This window comes from Eubalaena glacialis, chromosome 1 (genome assembly GCF_028564815.1).
Source record: "Eubalaena glacialis isolate mEubGla1 chromosome 1, mEubGla1.1.hap2.+ XY, whole genome shotgun sequence".
Classification (NCBI taxonomy): Eukaryota; Metazoa; Chordata; class Mammalia; order Artiodactyla; family Balaenidae; genus Eubalaena; species Eubalaena glacialis.
Genome location: NC_083716.1, coordinates 170,462,565 through 170,482,563, shown reverse-complemented (window position 1 = coordinate 170,482,563; position 19,999 = coordinate 170,462,565). Strand labels below are relative to the sequence as shown.

The 19,999-nt window shown below is 36.0% G+C and overlaps 1 protein-coding gene across 2 annotated transcripts in view; it reads left to right on the top strand.

The window, feature by feature from the left end:
* Positions 1-19,999, top strand: part of IFIH1 (interferon induced with helicase C domain 1) — an 84,905-nt gene that overhangs the window by 17,371 nt on the left and 47,535 nt on the right. For both annotated transcript variants that reach the window (XM_061200756.1, XM_061200747.1), the window contains exons 4-5: positions 9,552-9,656; positions 14,879-15,099. In XM_061200756.1, coding sequence (XP_061056739.1) covers positions 9,552-9,656; positions 14,879-15,099 — 326 coding nt within the window. The remainder of the gene's footprint in view (positions 1-9,551; positions 9,657-14,878; positions 15,100-19,999) is intronic.

The window sequence follows — 19,999 nt, the reverse complement described above, 5'->3', positions numbered from 1 at the left end:
ATACACAGTTATCTGGTTTATGCTAATTCTATAGGCTCACAGTAAAATTGGTTATGCAATCATTTTTAATTGTCTGCTACTGTTGCTTTGTTAAAACAAGTGAGTGGTTCTTTTACATTGACCTTTTTAATATACTATTTTAGGAATTAATGACATATATAAAATAAAAAATAAAGCAAATGAGGTTCAAAATGAAATAATAAAATTTACTGTATTTGGAATGAACTTACTTTTATGCAGAGTTCCACAGAAAATCCCCCAAATTTCTTTTATCATCCTTTGTTGATCTCCCTGTTATGAAACTAGAAAATGCAAGTACCGCAGGTTGGCCAGCAGAGGGCGCTTTGACATTTATAAAGAGAATGGAATGTCACTGTTCCAGGGTGGACGATTATAACGTACAGGGTGAGCGTGCCATGTGTGAATACACAGTGCGCATGACTGTGAGTGCATGTGTATATTTTGATTTATATATTCGTTCACGTGAAGATTTTAAAATTCCACCCAAGCTAATGAGCTTACCAACCTGCTTGTTTTCAGACTTTAGTACCTTCTTTTTCATATTCCCCCATATGTTCCACTCCTTAGGTTTATCCGGTGACATTATGCTTTGGAATATATTGTGGATATATTTTGCATAGATCATCTTCTGTAGGAGGGGTTTAAAAATTGACCTTTATAAAACAGCCTCCTTCTTTCTGGCCCAATCTGTTAGTGCACTTTTTTTGTTGTTGTTTTGTTTTCCCTTTTTATAGACCAAAGTCCAATCTTAGATTTGGTCTATAGTAATCTCTGTAAAAATGCCACAAAATTTATCCTTGCACTTGAGGACCAGAATAATGTTCTATAGTACTAACCTCTAGAAATTTAGAGATTTTTAGAATCTCTAGAAATACATACCAGATAGACCTTGAGAGCTTACTGGGAAAGATAATTGATGTAGCAGTCTGCAATAATACGGTGAGAGATCACCCATACTGTTACAGGATTGCTCTGAATTAAGATAGCTCTCCTTTACATCTATATTTTTTCTAAATTTAGTTACATTAATTATTGGGAAGTAGAAATACTACTACGGCAATCCAAAGGGCAAATATTATTGTGAGCTGAGAAAGAGAGAGAGAGAGAGAGAGGGAGAGGGAGGAAGAGATGCTGTTACAGATGCTGATATTGGTGTTTGTTAAAGGATAATATAGGTTTGTATTTTATATGAAACCCACCAAGAGCCATCTAGGTTAGTTATATGACCTCCAATTGCATAATAGTTCTACGAGGGTGACTGTTCATATCTCAGGAGTGAGAATGTATTTTGATGGAGAGAAACCTCTTTACTGCCCAGCTAATACATGTTGGATTTATTTTCATGACATCTTTTTATGACTACGAGCCTAAAGCTTTTCTAGCAGAGTTTTAACAAAAACAGTGGTTTTAATTTGATCGTTAGACCTTACCTTCTCTATTTTGGCATATGAATGAGTACTAGAGGCTGAGAATGAGTTGGTCAGGTCATATTATTGAGAAAACCAAGCACTGGGGTATTGTCCTCACCCTCAGAGAGTTTATAATCCCGTTCAAGAAAACAAGTTTCATGTCCCCAAAGAGAGACAGTAGTCTATCTCTAGCAAAAGAGAAAGTATTAAAGGATGAGGGGAGAAGCCTGGTGAAAGAAGGAAGACTTAGAGGAAGCTTACCAGAGAGGAAGAATGTGAGGCAGTTCATCTGCACCTTGAAGGTCCTGTGTTGGAACTGTAAACAGAAGTGGTAGCCAACACTTCCCGTTACATGGACACCATGAGCAAAAGTGCAGGTATAGGAAAGTTCAAAATGTGGTGTGTGTGTGTGTGTGTGTGTGTGTGTGTGTGTTGGGGGGATATTGATAATGGAGGAGGCTATCCCTATGTGGGAGTGGGGGGATATGGGTAATCTCTCTACCTTCCACTCAATTTTGCTGCAAAACTAAAATGCTAGAAAAGAAAATCTACAAAAAATTCATCCAGCTATAATAAACACATCAAAATCCAGTTTTAATAAACATAGCAAAGTTTTATAAAAAATGTGGGTAGGGGAACAGTTGGATTAGAGGGGAACATTTATGGAGGAGGGTGGTTGGAGATAAGACTTCTAGGATCAATGAGAATTAGTGGGTTTCTCTTACTATGATTTTTACAAAGCCTTGTCCTAAGGCAAAACAATACTCTTAAATGTTTATCATTCGTTGTTTGGACAATTATGGAATATTAGCCCAAAGCATGTGTGATTATTTCAGATGGTGTTTGTGGGAAAGTCCTTAGTTAGAGGGATGTATCCATCAGGTTGCTGGAATGGGCTCCTTCCAGCTTGCAGGAGCCCAGTGTGCATGTCTCTTCCCAGTTCCACTTGGTGACGTCACGCTGGTAGCTTGAAATCAGCCATGGTGGGAATATGAATACCATCAATATTGGCAAACACTTTAAAATTGTTGCTTTTTTTTCTCCCCGAGAGCTGCTATTGAATATTTACCAGGATACCTTTAAACAAATCTCTCCCCATACTTTCCTCAGGTCTACTTAACTTGAATAGCTCTTCCTTAAGGGTGCCTACCAGCCAAAGCGGTTTCCAGTTCATCATCTTCTATCTTGCCACCTTGGATTGCCAAGACTTACTTCCCATGTGGTCATCAGGCTTATCACTCTTAACTGACTCTGCTCTTGGACTTTTTGCCTCTGCTGCTGACTAGCAATGAATGAATGGGTCACTCTAGTGGGTATGGTTATCCCCACAACCCTGTACTTGAGTCATCATCTTTCCCTTTGATACCTAAGTCCAAAGGCTAAAGGGCATAGATGATACAATTTCAGCCAACATCAATATACACAATTCCAATTTAATTCTGGCTGAAACATTTCAGCAGTGTGAATTCTATAAACAGGAACAGAGGAGCTCCATGGACAGCCATGTGGGCCTGTGGCTCCAGGAGATTTTTTTTTTTTTCTCTTTGGGGAACTCATTTCCTAGAAGCTTGGATCCAGGAGATAATATGCAAGGTGGGTGGAGGTGGCTTTTCTCCATTCTGCGGGAACACATGTTCCCTGGCACAGAGAGCAGAGTCTGACAGACCAAAATGTTAGCGTGTATGTGTGTGTGTGTGTATGTGTGCGCACACACACAAATCCATATACATAGAGCTGAAAATAAAAGTCCTCTATCTCCTCTCAAAAAAGATTATTTCAAAAGAAAAGGAATTAGGTATTATTAGTATGGCAGTAAGCACACTTAAGAAGCTCATGAGTCTGTGTATGTGCCCATACGTGCACACGTGTTTGAAGCTTTAGGGGTGGTCTTTGCTGTTCCAGACTGTGGGAATTATGCAACTGGAGGGAAGGTGGGGATAGTTGAAGAAGTGAAGCTGATGTGCGTCACGAGGTCAGAACTAGAATAAATATACCATTATCTGGCAAGTGAAAGTAGACTATTTGCAGACCCTGTAAGCACTACCTCTCAGGAGAATGGATCTGTTGGTGCCCTTCTTTCTCAGTAGCACAGAGGCTTGGCCCCCTTCCTAATGTAATGCAAAACGATTTTCCAGCAAAGAGACTGACAGCCTGAGGCGAGGGGTAAGAGGAGAAATCTTTTGTGGAGTTAGACATGCATCTTAGGCTGAAAATAGGAGGGACACTGCCTGGTAGGGGTAGAAGAACCAATTTGTATCTTATCTAATGAAACTCACTCAGTTCTTGGGCTGAATAAACAATATACTTATCAACTAATTGTTATAATAGCATTTCTCCAGCAGAGGGCAGACTTTACATTGGAATAGATCTAAAAAGGCTTTCAAGGAAGAGGTTTTTTTCAATTGAAATTTTTTAATTTCAATTTTCTTTGGCTTCTAAATGGTTTAAAAATATTTTAAAGTATTTAAAGTTCCAGAAGATGTTAAATATAAAATTTCTCAGATTCAAGTTAATATTTCTGCCATATTAGTAAACTATTCAAGATGTGATTATAAAATGAGGCAGTTTTTTTCCATGGCTTATGGACTGGTCTTAGACACTATTATTGTAAGCAAAGCTGTTCTGTATTGTGTTGTTTACAAAATTATTCTAGAAATCCTATCTTTTAACTGGATGAGTATTGTTTTTCTTCATTCCAATAGATTTTGATAGGAATAACTGCTTTTCTTTAACAGAAATCACCAGTGTTTTCTAATCTGTTTCATAGCTAGCTTAGATATTTTTCCTAGAGGAAATGACACCTATCTAAAAGTTAACTAAACTTATTATGTAATCTAACTCTAATATTCAAAGCTCATTTAAACAGCAACTTCATGAGAATTTAAAATTTGTTTCTCTTAAAGATTTATTTCCTTGATCTAACAGAATCATTCTCACGGTAAAGGAGAAAGTAGAAACTAGTATCTATATTTTAAAAATTTTTAAAGATTAAGTCACTTGTTAGCAGTGGCTGAGCTCAGATCTGGAGACTGATCTGTTTGACTCCACAGCACGTGTTCTTTTCATGGGAACACCCAGTCTCCAATTGACTATTTATCTGATCTATTTTAAAATCATAGACACATGACTATTCATTAGGACATAAGTCCAGATTGATACTGTGAAAAATATTGATACAAAGAATGAAACATGATAATCCTATATAATCAATTGTAGGAATTCTTGACTTATAAACGCAATAGGTTGGTTTAATTTTGTCATCACATAACACTTTTTTGATCTGGCTTTTTGGGGTGTGTGTGTGTGTGTGTGTGTGTAACATGATTTCTTTAGGTGAATGCAGGAAGAAAATCTCTGGGAAAGGCATTCTCAATGTTACGGGAGAGACAATATATTTTCTTTAATTATTAGAGTTATTTCCTTTAGTACTTCTATTTCTATGAAATCAAAAAAATATATCAAATGCATAAGAATTTGCTGCAAAGGAAGCAAAATTATTTTTGTGTTGAGAAACTGGAGATTTATATATCCTTAAAATGACAAAGAAATAGACCTCTATATGCTCACTTTCATTTTCATAATGATCTCTAGCCGAATTATTGCAATTAATTTAAATTAATTTTAATTTTAATTTTTAAGAAGGATAGAAATGCTCTTCTTTTATTTGTGTGCAGAAAAAGTTTAAAACTTAGTGCGGATGTTTAATCAACTATACTCCAATATAAAATAAAAATTTAAAAAAACAGTGTGGATGTTTAAAAGTAAAGTAAATGAAAGTTTGTGGGTGAAATCAGAGATGTTAGTTAGCAAAATAAAATAATCTCTAACTTTTTTCCTGGAAAGATAAGCTACTTCAAGATTGATAGAAAACTTGACATTACAATGAAAACTTAAAAAAAAAACAACTTTCATTTCACTTAACACTATGGATACAGTACTGTTTGCTTGCTTACAAAGCTTTACAATGATCATCAGCCATGCTAGGCATTGGGCAAAAAGCACTGGAATTTCATTTCTTTTTATGGCTAAGTACTATTCCATTGTATATATGTGCCACATCTTCTTTATCCATTCATCGGTTGATGGACATTTAGGTTGCTTCCATGTCCTGGCTATTGTAAATAGTGCTGCAATGAACATTGTGGTACATGACTCTTTTTGAATTATGGTTTTCTCAGGGTATAGGCCCAGTAGTGGGATTGCTGGGTCGTATGGTAGTTCTAGTTTTAGTTTTTTAAGGAAACTCCATACTGCTTTCCATAGTGGTTGTATCAACTTACATTCCCACCAACAGTGCAGGAGGGTTTCCTTTTCACCACACCCTTTCCAGCATTTATTGTTTCTAGGTTTTTTGATAATGGCCATTCTGACTGGCGTGAGGTGATACCTCATTGTAGTTTTGATTTGCGTTTCTCTAATGATTAGTGATGTTGAGCATCTTTTCATGTGCCTTTTGGCCTGTAGTCGCAGGGCAGAAATAAAGAGGTAGGCATAGAGAATGGACTTGATGACGTGTGGTGGGAGGGTGAAGCTGGGGCAAAGTGAGAGTAGCATCGACATATATACACTACCGAATGTAACATAGTTGGCTGGTGGGAAGCAACAGCATAGCACAGGGAGATCGGCTCTGTGCTTTGCAATGACCTAGAGGGGTGGGATAGGGAGGATGGGAGGGAGGCTCAAGAGGGAGGGCATATGGGGACATGTGTATGCGTATGGCTGATTCGCTTTATTGTGCAACATAAACTAACACAGTATTGTGAAGCAATTATACTCCAATAAACATCATTAAAAAAACAAACCTCAGAAGTCACAGGAAGAGAAAAACTGGAGTTGCTCATCTTAACCATGAAAAATTTTCATTTATTACTTTGAAAATAAACTTTATTAAGTTGCTTAGAAAAAAAAAAAAGCACTGGAATGTTAGACTTGGATTCAGAAAATGAGACTCCCAGCTCTGCTCCATTCTAGCTGTGTGATCTGGATAAATCATTTAACCTCTCTGAGACTTGGTTTCTCACCTATGAAACTGAGGTGATAATAGGTATCTACCACATAGGATGTTGAGAGCTTAAAATATCACTTACATTACATCTGTGAAAGCACTGAGCTCAGTGTCCTCTGACACATTGCAGATTTGTTTGCTAAATCAAAATAATCCAGATAATGAACTTAATTAATAATACCCTCTTTTGGTAGTAACTTTCTTTAATATTCATAAATTATTCATGCACATTGCATTAAGCAGCTCTCCCAAACCTTATGTATGTTGGAACAAAGCTTGGGGAAAATCCTGACTTTACATATACAGAGAGGAGGTCTAAGATAGTGGTTTAACTGCTAGTGATTAGAAAATGAAATGAAAATCAAGTATAATTTCCATCTGGATTATACTTAGTGGAAAACTTAAAGATACAGTGTTCAGTTTTAGATAATATTTGTTAGTGTTTTTCAATGTTTTTGGCATTGTCTTCAGTTCTCAATACCACATTTAAAACAAGTGAAAAGCATGTCAAAATTCACTTTTTTTGCCTTAAAAATCTTGGTCTCTCTTTCTAGATCTAGAATTATCCTTGCAGTGACATTTTCCCCATCTCATTTTACACCTTGCCTTTTCCTTACAACTCATATTCTCTTTTCATCAGTACATCTGCCCAAAACGCTCTCCTACTTGACAGTTCTATCCCACACTCGCCTCTGAGTTCCTAACAAGGCATACCTCTGGGAATTGCAAAGTGCCATATTTAAAATCTCTCAGTGAGATATACAGGCTTTCCCATGTGATCATAAGGGATTCCTCAAATCTGAGTTTCAAAGCTAATCTACGACAACTGATAAGCACAGTATTTTCACATGAGTATATTTGTGTTGTGCTAACATACTTAAACAGTATGTAAGTCCATTGACAATTTTTTTTTTTTACAAATTTCTTATAAGCTTTCTTTTAACTTTTAAGAAAGCTATCTTACATATTTAATTGGCATTGACTGTAATTCCATTATATTTCCCAAGCTAAATGGGCTTATCCCAGTTGGAAGGGAGATGTCACAGACACACGTCACAGATGCTCAATGGAATAGTAGTCCACAATAAAAAGGAACAAATTACTGATATAAACAGCAGCGTGAATGCATCTTGAATGTTTTATGCTAAGTTAACAAAGCCAAACATAAAGGCTACATATTGCCTGAACTCATTAATATGACATTCTGGAAAAGGCAAAACTCTAGGAACAGAAACCAAATCAGTGATTGTCAGGGGACCGCAGGAGGGCAGTCCAGCAAAGGGGCTTGAGGGGATTTTGAGGTGATGGAAAAATCTTGATTGTGATGGTGGTTACAAAACTATACATTTGTCAACTCATCAAACTGTCCACCTAAAAAAAGTGATGTTTTACAGTATGGAAGTTATACCTCAACATACCTGACTTAAAAAAAGAAATAACCAGTTAAAGAAAAAGAAGATACTTGTAGTTTTAAGGAGTTGTATGTTGTCCCTTTCCAGAGACATTTTATTGATAACATACTATCTGTCTGTTTTGCACCCATTTCTATTTCCAGTTTAAATATGTGACACCCAGACTAGTTTTACATAGCTTAAGCCTTCTTTAATATAATTTATTTAGTGCATTTGGAAGCTTTAGCATAAAATAATAATTATCTAACACGTATAAATATTATGAAATATTATTAATTGTAAAGATATTTTATTTATTTATTTATTTATTTAAGCCACACCGCATGGCTTGCAGGATCTTAGTTCCCCAACCAGGGATTGAACCCAGGCCCCGACAGTGAAAGCACGGAGTCCTAACCACTGGACAGCCAGGGAATTCCCAAGAGATTTTTGAATGACATCTTGCCCTAGTAATCCACCAACTACTTGAATTTTATTTCGTTTTCCAATCACCAGCAATTAAAGTGCAAAGAGCTTGTTGTACCTAATACTACTCCATGGTTGTCAAATCCTGTGAGATAAATTGTGCTAGCTCCATTTTATTTTTTATTTTATTCATTTATATTTATTTTATTGAAGTATAGTTGATGCACAATATTTATATAGGTTACAGGAGTACACAATTTTTAAAGGTTATACTCTGTTTATAGTTATTGTAAATTATTGGCTATATCCCCTGTGTTGTACAATATATCCCGTAGCTTATTTTGTAATAAGCTATTTTATAATAGCTTGTGCCTCTACTGGCCCCATTTTAAATAAGGGGAAGGAAGTTAGGCTCACAGCATTGCCAACAGCAAATTTCACAAGTCTTTCTAATTCCAAAACCAACATCTGTAACCATCTTTCATTTATTTTTACCAGTTTAGCAATAGTTCTGATCCTTGCGGGTGGGATTGCATAAATCCTTGGAAATAAACTGTAAGGAGGGAAGTTTTCCCTTGAGGGAAGGAAGGTTTTCAAAAGGAATTGATACTGAGTACTGAAAAGAAAAAATCAGGATTAATAAGTGAAAGATGTACCCTTGCCCCTCATATTAATTGTAATTCTTTGATGGAAGCTTAGTTTAAGTACAGTAAAGAAAAAGAATTATTTCCAACTTCACGTAAGCTCCTAGAGCCACTGCAATGCCAGGCTTTCATGACATTCTTCCTGAGTAAATTCTTTGTGAGATTTTAAAGTTATGTGTATCACTCAACTGCTATTTTCATAACCTATCAGTAGAACCATGTACTTCATTAATTTTTTCTATAATTTATTAATTCTCTACCGTTTTACATGAAAATGACTCAATGGTTTCTATATAGTACTTTTGTTTAAATGACATTGTCAGGCCTAGATCTTCTTTTTTTGGACAAAATTTACACATAGGGGGACGACAAAAGTCATAAACCCTTACAAATTTGCATGACCTCTCATATTGGATGAATGGTACTTTAAGTAGGTAGATATATGTATTTGATTCAGTCCCCGACAGCTGCTCATCTATCGTGGAGTTTTTAAACGTCGCTTGCCAGAAACTCTTACCTTTTATTCGTAGTCGTCTGGGTGTGCCTTCTCCTCTTGCATTGAACTGTATGCACTGTGTGCTGTAGAGGTGTGCAGTTAAAATACGTTTATTCTCAGAAATATTTTTAAAATATTTTAAAATGTTTTCCTTTGCAGAATCAGACACAAGTTTGGCAGAAGGAAGTGTCAGCTGCTTAGATGAAAGTCTTGGACATAACAGCAACATGGGCAGTGATTCAGGCACCATGGGAAGTGATTCAGGTACTGCCTAACTGTTGTGTAAACCTTAAAAAGTGTGAAATAAGACACCATATAGTGGAAAGCATGGGGGCTGTTCATACCCTCCCTAATGTATTTATGCAATGAAAGCAATTCTTTTCTACAGTTGAAGTAGTTTTGGAACTTTGCCATTCACTTTCTTTAAAAGTACAACTTACAAAAGTCTTAGAATCAAGCTCTCTAATTTTGATCCAGCACATAGCTTTTTGGTCTGGCATATGCCACGTTCCATAGAATCATGTAATCTATGTTATTTATGTGATCTGTTTCAGTTAATCTGACTGCTTTCAAATTATGTACTCAATTTTGTACATTTTTTTCCAACCCCTAATTTTTTAAAATTAAAATACATTATAAATAAAAAATACTATCAATAAGATGAGTATGACTGTAGTTAATGGCATATAATGAGTCCTTCTTGAAATAAGAGCTAGAATTTACACCTATAGTTAAAAGAATTTCAATTTGTATAAACACCTCTTTAATTGAGTTTGCAAAATATTTTCATCACTAAGTGAGAAATTTACTAGGTATTTCCCAAATTGTTCTTCATATCAGTTGAATATCCCACCAGCAATAAATAAGAGTGCCTCTTCCCAATCCCCACACTTTAGCAAGACTTCCTGTTATCAGACTCCCTAACTTTTGTCAGTCTGATCGATTTCAAATCTCTTCTTTCTGTTCTTTGAATGTGTACTTCCATTATTATTACTGAGGTAAAATGTTAACATCTTTTAAGAATGGATGATGGGTCCTTGGATATCTGTTACACAACTTTCTAACATTTGGCTATATGTTTGAAATATTTTATAATTAAACTTAACAAATTAGCACAAACAAAAAACAATGTTTTGCAATGTGGCCAGCTAAGAGGCAGCAGCAAAACGGCAAATTAAGAACAAATTACTTCATTCTTCATTCGTTCTGTGATTGAGTTGTAGAAAACACGGAGAAAATATTGTGCACTTTAGATTATCCTGCATTGTCAGAAGGATTCTAGAAATTTACATCTACAATAGGCCTAAAGGGGCAAAACAGTTTACATAAAGATGGCCATCTGCCCTAAAAGCTTTCCCAATTGGAATGTACCACCTCTTATATTTAAATGCCCTTTTCTCTTAGTAACACCCCTGAATCTCTTAGAACAAGTTGGTCTGAGGAAACACAATTCACCAAATGTCAGTCATAACTTTAATGTTAATTAAAAAGGGTTAATTAATTTTCTGTTCAATTTAGTCAGTGTTTATTAAGTTTTTGCCATGTGCATATTTCTGTGGATTGTATTTGTTTTTTCTATGCTTGTTATACAACTGTTAAATTTAGTATTTAACATTTTTATTAAATGCTATTGATGCTAGAACTCAAAATATACTTTAGCTAATATTTAACATCTTTATGGTTGCTTTAAGCTTCTGGGCCTCATCCTAATTTTTGTTTGTCTAAGTAAGGGCTTTTCAACAATATTCATTCGTTTAATAAATATTTAATGGATATTCTCTATGTGCCGGGCATTTTGTCAGTTTAGAGCTGTTAGCAAATGTAACTATTTACTGATTTTCAGTCTTCAATGTGGCATGAAAGACATGATAAATCTGAATGCAACCTACTTTTAAAAAGCAAATACATTTTCAAAGGCAAATACATTTGAAGACAAACACATTTTTAAAGGGCACTCACTGAAGCTCTGGATGGTCAGTGTTTAGGAACAAAGACTAGTGGGTATAAAATTGCATAGTGGGTAGCAAAATTCTGAAATTATAAAATTCTGAAATTCCTTTCCCTCAGGTGCATGATATAGGCTGAAGTGGAAATCAACTCAAAAACAGGTTTATGTGAACTGCGAATTGTTAAACACATATTGAATCACTGAAAGCATTACAGTGTTTGGGATTATGTTTTAACTTCTGAGGTTGACATCAAAGGGACCCTATTCCACATGCCCTTTGTTCACCTTCAAAGGTTACATGATGGGCCATAAGGATCATGGACGTGACATTATGTTCCTTCTTAGAAATATTATTATGCCCTGGTAAAGCATAATTAGTGGCACTTTTAAAGTTTAAATATTCTAATTATACTATGGGAGGCTTTTTTGTTTTCCTGTTTCTCATTCTCAGAGAGATATACTGTTTCTCTCAAAGTGGCAATATTTTTGGCAATGCACATTGGCCTGATATATAGAAAGTATTTCCTTACTATTTCGAGGTAATATCTGTTAATATTTGTCCAGCTGGGATGGTGTATTTTTCTGAGGTTACATACTATAGGTAAAGGAATACTTTGTCGATTTCAAACACATGCAGTGACAGACCTTTTCTCTCCAAGAATAACTCAGCTGTCAAAATCAATGTGAGAATGAAATTTGCCACATGGTGTAGTTCCAGTAGAATGTTATTATTTAAGCCCTATTTGATTTCATTTTTTGACCATTTGTATGGTATAGTATAATTTTAAGGTCTTTGATTAATATTTGTCATAGAGGATGGGCACAATGTTATTCAAAGCCTGTGCATATTTTAAATACCATTTTCGTTGTTGCATTTAATTGATTTTGCTTTTCAAAGAGAGCCAAAAACAACAAACAAACAAAACCCAAACATTTTTTTTTTATAAAGGAAATTGGCTCCTGGCTCCTTGATACCAGCCCAATTCTCTCCTTCTGGTGGCAGAGAAGAGAAAATTCTCTTTTCGTTGCTTATGTGGATACATTCTTCCATCCCTATGTCAGAGGATGTGATAAGGCAAGAATCAGGCTGAATATTTAGCACTCACCCAGCTCTTTTTCTTTGGATGCTATCCTCACAATGAATCCAGCTCTAATTTTTCCATATTCACTCTGTGCCTCTCTTTTAAACTTGGGGGCACCCATCAAGTTTCCTGGACTTGACTCAAAAAAATATGGAAGATATTGAGCTGTCCACTAGCCAGATATTTTCAGTGGCAGTAGTGGAGTGCCCTAGCCTCTGAAGTCCTTGTAAATAAGGACTGTGTTCTTGGGAGTGCCTGGCATTTAGTAGGCACCCAGTAAATGTTTACTTCGGAATGAATTAGTGGTACATGACTAGATAAGTAACAGTAAACATCATGCATTTGGTTCAAGAATTAAATTTTGAACATGATAGCTCTTAACTCTTCTTAAGCGTATTAGTACAACAAATATCTAATATACATGAGTGATATTGATGTCTTACTCATTTGACTTCATTTTAGATTCCTGGAAAAGAGACTTAGAAAATTGGTCTCAGTTTCTCTTTTTAATTTTTGTTACCCGAGGATGTAGTAGTAAGCATGAAAAACAAAAGGGGAAAGTGATTTTTAAAAAAGTACATGCAACTATTTTGAGGGGAGCTGAATTTTATTATTTTCTTAAATCTTTGAAAAAATGTACCTAGAGTGAAATTAAACAGAGAGAATTTGCTGATATCTTTTAATAAATTTCCTACCTCAAATGGCAATTTAGCAAAAGTAAATTCCTGGATCTTGGTGTTAAAACACAATTTAAAATACATCTTCCTTTGCAAACATTCTGGCTCTTTTGGAAAAGTTAGGTGGCAAATGCTCAAAATATAGGTGGAATATTAGAATTTTGATAATCTATAAAAGCCACTTAGAGAAATAATGATATTCTCAAATCAACTTGAATATTACATAAATATAATAAAGATGAATTATAATTGCTATAGAGTTCAAAACAAGCATGGAAAGAAAACTTGTCAATGTATGTTTTTAAAAGCTGGTGATCTTGAATGAGTTTTTCCTGACAGTCATAGTAAATGAATCAGCAGATGAGCCAATGATAATGTAAATGTATTGCATATGTGTTTACTCAGCCATACAGAAGGCAAATTTCCTGCCAGGTTAGTAGATGACCCTTACTAAGTGGTATTTGGTGTGAATTTTCCTACCTGTTCAGATAGTGCTATAACAACAAGTTAAAACCCAGTTAAATAGAATCATCCAGTTCCTGAAATGGAACAATCAGCAACTTTTTTGAAGTTAATGGGATTATGTTAGTTTAGTTTTATTGCAATCATTGATAAGAGAAAGAACGCTTACTTCACGTGTAATGAAATACTGATAAGTGCTGTCATTTCATTTTTTCTGTAATTACATAAAGCATAAGATGGGCTTTTAAATTGATGTAATATTTATTTTACTGCATTCCGCATGGTAAGTTATACATTTTTAGATCTTTTCCTCTGACTAATTAGATAAATATGGTCACTTCTAAACAAAATATATTTAAACCAAGATATATTATAATGATTTGATTCTAATGTTTATAAAATTAATGTATGTTAGTACTTATTTTATCAGTATTTTAAATTTAGAAATCTATGTTAATTGGAAATATTTTTAATATATTGTACTTTGAGTTTCAGGAAAATATGAATACGTGGAGACATACCTATAAAGAAGTGATAAAAATCACATTCAAAACCAAATGGCAAAATTAGTTACAATTCAGTTAAAACCATCAAAATCGTTTTTCATCTTTCAGTGAAAACATAAAAATTAAAGGCTAGCACGGGAGATTTTCCTTTTCCCTAAATATTGCTTCTGTTTAATCTGGTTGTCTTAAATGGCAAAAATGGGATTTGGGGGGAACCATTTTTAGATATTTGAGATAGATGATAGATAGATAGATAGTTAGATAGAAGTGCTCTTTGGTATTTGGTTTGTCAGGTAAAGTTTTTCAAATGAAGGAAAGTAGCATCAGCTCTAATATTTCTTTGCAATAAAAAGTGAGGGGAAATACAGAACAAGGAGGACTAATGAGTCCTACTTTCCCAGTTCCTCTTGATCTGTTGGTGGAAAGGCTAAGAGTAAAAAGTGGGGCAGAATGGTTCCACAGAGAAATGGCAAGTCTGATGCATTAAGAACCATAAACTGCCAAGTCTGCACCACAGTCATTTCCACTTGGCTTTGCCCACTCTGTGAAAAGACTCTTCTGTGTTGCCCCCTCCATCCTGTTAATTCATTCCCTCTGTAACCCCATCTCCCCAGGCCACTTCCATAGTGCTTGGGTTGTATCCTGCAGATGCAGAGAGCAGACACCCATTTGGTACAGAAAATAGAACTTTGGTTTGGACCACACGTGAAAGGGAATTTAAGCCACAGTATTTATGTTCAGTTTCAGGCCTCCTAGCCTTAGTTATTTTGTTGCCTATTTCCTTATTTTTCTTCCCTTTCACCTCCTTCAGATGAAGAGAATGCGGTACAGAGAGCATCCCCTGAGCCAGAAATGCATCTCAGGCCTTACCAACTGGAAGTGGCCCAGCCAGCCTTGGAGGGGAAGAATATCATTATATGCCTCCCTACAGGGAGTGGGAAAACCAGAGTGGCCGCTTACATTGCCAAGGATCACTTGGACAAGAAGAAAAAAGCATCTGAACTTGGAAAAGTTATGGTCCTTGTCAATAAGGTATTCAAACAGCACAGAAGTAGAACATGGTTTATTTTCATTTTACTTTTCTGAAGCATTTGTATAGTGACATTTGTAACAATGGATCACACATTTAGTTTAATTAGGAAAAATGTCAAAATAGGTAATTTATTTTAAATCTTTGCTTTTCCAGCTATTTGTAATATCTCAGTTATTAGCCGTTAAAGTCGATTTTTTTTTTCTCTTAAGCCAGAACATTAAGTTAAATAGCTGTAACTGAGGTGTAAAGAGTATTTTACCCAGATTTTCTTTAAGGTGAACTGGTACTCATTTATCACTGCATATGAACATAAATGACCTCAAAATATCCCTGGAATCTAGGCTTAAACATTGTGTTCTAGAGTCTCTTTAACCACTGACCCTTAGTCAAAAGTGGCAAGTGCTCTTTATTCAGAATATATGCAATTTGGTTTGAAGATGAAGAGAAAATTAAGTGAATATTTGGTTGATTTATATCAAATTAAATAGATAAATAATTTTCAGATATTTTATATATGTAATTATATACATATATCATTCAATGCAACTGAGATTTTCTTTAGTATTTATATCTTAGGATTTTTGAAGCCTATCTTCATAAACAGGTATGGGTCTCCTTCATTTTAAACAAAATCTAGTTATCTGAGCTTTATTCAGATACATCAGAGTTTATTAATTTATAAATTTGCACATTGGGGATATTACTCTTTACCATTTTATGGAGTAAAATTGAGTACACTTTTCCATGACCAGAAACAGTCTTTTTTCCCATTACTTATGGTAACTAGATTCTCATTTACTCCTTTACAGAAATTATAGTGATAGACTATATATGTAACTTTCCTCTATTTTTTGGATTTCTATTATGCTGAAAGTTTTAGTTGCAACCTGCTTTTCAGTACTAAAGAAACATACTCAGAATCCACTATCTTAATGATTTATGTCATGTAGCTCCAAATGCACTTTGTATGTACATGCCAAGCCTAAAGACTGCTCCTTTATTCTTACATGCCCACTATTAGAACAGGTTTTGTGTATGTGTGTGTGTGTGGTAATGGTGATACGTTAGAATTTTTTTCCAGGGCTTTTCATGTATTTCCTTTATTAAGGATATTATCTTTTGGAATAAAAGAAATCTAGGTGTGAATACAATTTCTACCTACCAGTAATTTGATCTTGGGCACATCACTAACTTCTCTTACTTTAGTTTCCTCATCTGTAAAGTGAATAAAAGAATACTACCCTATACAGGGTTGGAAGTTTAAATTAGATAATCTATCTAAAGCCTAAGAGTGACTCAGTAAATATTAGTTCTTTCTTCCATCCCTTCCTCCTCACCTTTATAACTGATAAAGTGGAATTCCTTAACCAGTGAGCAGGGTCTTAAGTGCCAGGTCCAGAGAAGAGAACAAAGTTAATTGGATTTGAAACCACTTAAGCTGATGCTCTTGATAGCATTTGAACATTCTGCCATTTCCTCAAACTCATTCCCTTCATCTACTCTCCCAAAGAGCTCTCCTTACCTACTTGTCTGTCTCTCTGTTGGTTATATTACCTCCTCCGAAGCACGTAGCCTCAAAACCTATGAATTATTTTTGATTCATCACCTTCCTTTTCTTCCCTTATCGGGTCACAGCATCATTGACTATTAGAGTTGAAAGACGCCTTAGAGATCCAGTTTTTATCCATTGCTGAGTGGTTCTCTCACCTCTGCTGAGTAACTTCTCATATCAAGGAGGTCCTCCTTCTAACAAGACAGCTCAATCCATTCTTTGAACAACTGTCACTGCTGGAAAGCCCTACCTGCATTCATCAAAATCTGTTTCTCTGGAATACACACTCATTGGTTAGTGTTCGTTCCTCTGTGATTATACAGAGTAAGCTGAGTCTTAATTCTTCTGCCTTATGACAGCCCTTCACATAGAGAAGGAAGGCTTGCATCATGTGACTCTAAAGTGATTTTTCTCTTAGTTTCCTGGGATAAATACTTCCGGTTGCTTTATACGTTCTTCATATAACATGGTTTCCAGACTTTTCATCATCCTGAGATCTCATACTTTTCCAGACATTATCTAAAACCCTGTTAAAACAGTGTCTAGGGCAGAACAAAATACTATAGATATAGTCTTAGTGCAGAGTATAGGAGAGATGAGATGTGACATTTTGTCCGTGACTGGGTTTGCCTTTGTCACCAGTTCTGGCACCACAGACTCATCTGGAGTTTTCTATAACCTAAGAACCCTCAGCTCCTTTTCATTTGAAAATCTGTTAAACTAGGCCTCTCTTGTTATTTTTGTGCAGTTAATTTTGAGCGTAAGTGCAAATACTTACATTTATTTTTTTCATATTATTCATCTTGATTGACCTTTTCAGGTCTCATGTTTTTGTATGCATCTCACGCACCTTCCTTTTTGTAAAACTCCTTATCCTCTCAGTGCTGTATTCTGGTTGCGAATCTTTCATCCCATTGGATCGAGGTGATACTTACAAATGCACATTTGCAGCCATGTTTAAATGTTAGATTATCCTCATTGGTTACTCATATTCATTGCATTGTTGTGTAGACATTTAAGGACATGGGTCTAATTCCTGATCTGTTTCCCTGTTGTTTTTCCCTAAGAATTATTAGAAATCCCTCCACTAGATCTTCCATCTATGTCATAATCGTTTATTATTCCATTTCTTTGAATTTTAAAGTAATTTCAGCTTTAATTCTTTTTGATTGAGTCAGGTAATCTCAGGCCCAGTAAGTCAATATAACCTGCATTCTGTATTTGGCCCAATGGCAAGGTATTATAACCTTTGATCTAGGAAGGAGAAATCCTGTTCCTAACACCATTTAGTTTTATCTCCCTCCATCCTTTCCAAAGTTATCGCCTTTAGATGCAGGGAAAAATGAAAACACCACCTGTGTTCCCAGACTTTCTATTTCCTATCTAGGGCTTCAACATCATGAGAGAGAAATCCCAGGTTCCTTCAGATGCTATAATGCAGCCCCATATGATGCAGCAGAAGTAGGTAGCAGTTGGGTTTGATTAGTCTTGGCAGGCAGTCTGTCACACCTCAGGAAAAGGCTCCAAGAGGCCCACACGCCTCCCAGTTAGCCATGTCAGGCTTGCATCTGGCTCTCTCTGTGTCCTTCAGTAGGAAGTCAACACCACCCAAAGTGAGTCTCAGGATTTCCAACACCTGCTACCACCTGTGACAATGTCTTTTTGTTCTGTAGACCAGAAGATGCTGCTTCTTTGGAAGATCTCGGCCCACCCTTTACGGGCAGAACCTCAGGTTTTTATGCCACTCCATAGTATAGAGATTCTTAAATCATTCAACAACATGAGAGTATTTAAAGACAAATCAAATGCAGATCCTGCCCTCAAGGAAACTACAGTCTAGGAAATGAGAGATATGTATTAATATAATAATAAATATTGTATTACACTTTATATTATCTCATTAAAACCACACAGCTATTCTTTGAAGTAACCATAATTATCTCCATTTTACCAATCAGGAAACAGAGGCTTTGAGGCTTTAATTGGCCTGTCAGGGGTCATCCAGCCAATAAGCAGCAGAGCTGAGACTTGAACGCTTTTCTTCTGAAGTGAACTGGTCCTCCCTTCTGTCATTCTCCACTGCTAGAATAAAAGGATGGTGAAATACCAGGGAAGTTTTCTGAGTACTGGCAATATGTCAGTGTCTATTTCATTTAATTTGCATAACAATTCCACCACAGGTTAATATTTTCCTGACTTTATTAATGTGGAAATCGAGATGATTAAGAGCCTTGTCCAAGGTCACACAATAAGCAAGTAGCTGGAGCAGTTGTTTTCAGAGCTCACTTTCTCTCCTCTGGAGCATGCTATCTCCACGAAATTTAATTTTCCTTCTCTTCCCCAGAATCTCTTTTGCTGACTTCCTTCTTAGATTATTTCCTCTTTCTTGTATAAGTAGAAGGAAAAGAATAGTTCTAGAAAAGTGAATTGGAAATGACTTTGCGGAAGAAAGAGAAGAGCTGTGCTTCTCAAATTTTAAAAAGACCTATATGTCATATTGGAAGCTTCATAAAAGTGCAAACTTCCGCTTCCCTGGTGGCTCAGTGGTTAAGAATCCACCTGCCAATGCAGCGGACACGGGTTCGAGTCCTGGTCCGGGAAAAGCCCACATGCCGCGGAGCAACTAAGCCATGCTCCACAACTACTGAGCCTGTGCTCTAGAGCCCGCAAGCCACAACTACTGAAGCCCGCGCACCTAGAGGCAGTGCTCTGCAACAAGAGAAGCCACCGCAATGAGAAGTCTGCGCACCGCAACGAAGAGTAGCCCCCGCTCGCCGCAACTAGAGAAAGCCCACGCGCAGCAACGAAGACCTAATGCAGCCAAAAATAAATTAATTAATTAATTAAAAAAAAAAAAAAAAGAAGCACAAGCTTCAAGACTCAGTCCCCAGAGATGGTCGGTCCCTAGATTAAGTAGTTCTTGGGTGGGGCTCAGGAGTCTGTATTTTCCAAATCTCTGAATTGATTTTGTGGCAAGTAGACCAGAGACTTCACTTTGGGGTTGGAGACGGGTGGGTAGGCGGGAACCACTAACTGAAAATTTCTCTTTCTACCTGTGTTATGCTCTTTCACTTACCAAACTTGGTTATTGATTCACTTTGTTTCCTTGGAATTCATGGATTCCATTTAACCCCTTCTCCCCTCCACATTCACTCTTAGAAGCCCTCACCATTTCTACTAAATAATAATACAAAGACGTGTTCTTCCTACATGGTTCTCTCCAGCCAGGAGGATCAGCCAGCCCTTATTTTTCACATAAGTGGAGTTCATCTCAAGTTAAAAAAAAAAAAAAAAGAATAATGCATACCTTGCAGACCAGTGGAAAGATAACCACTGATCACATTATC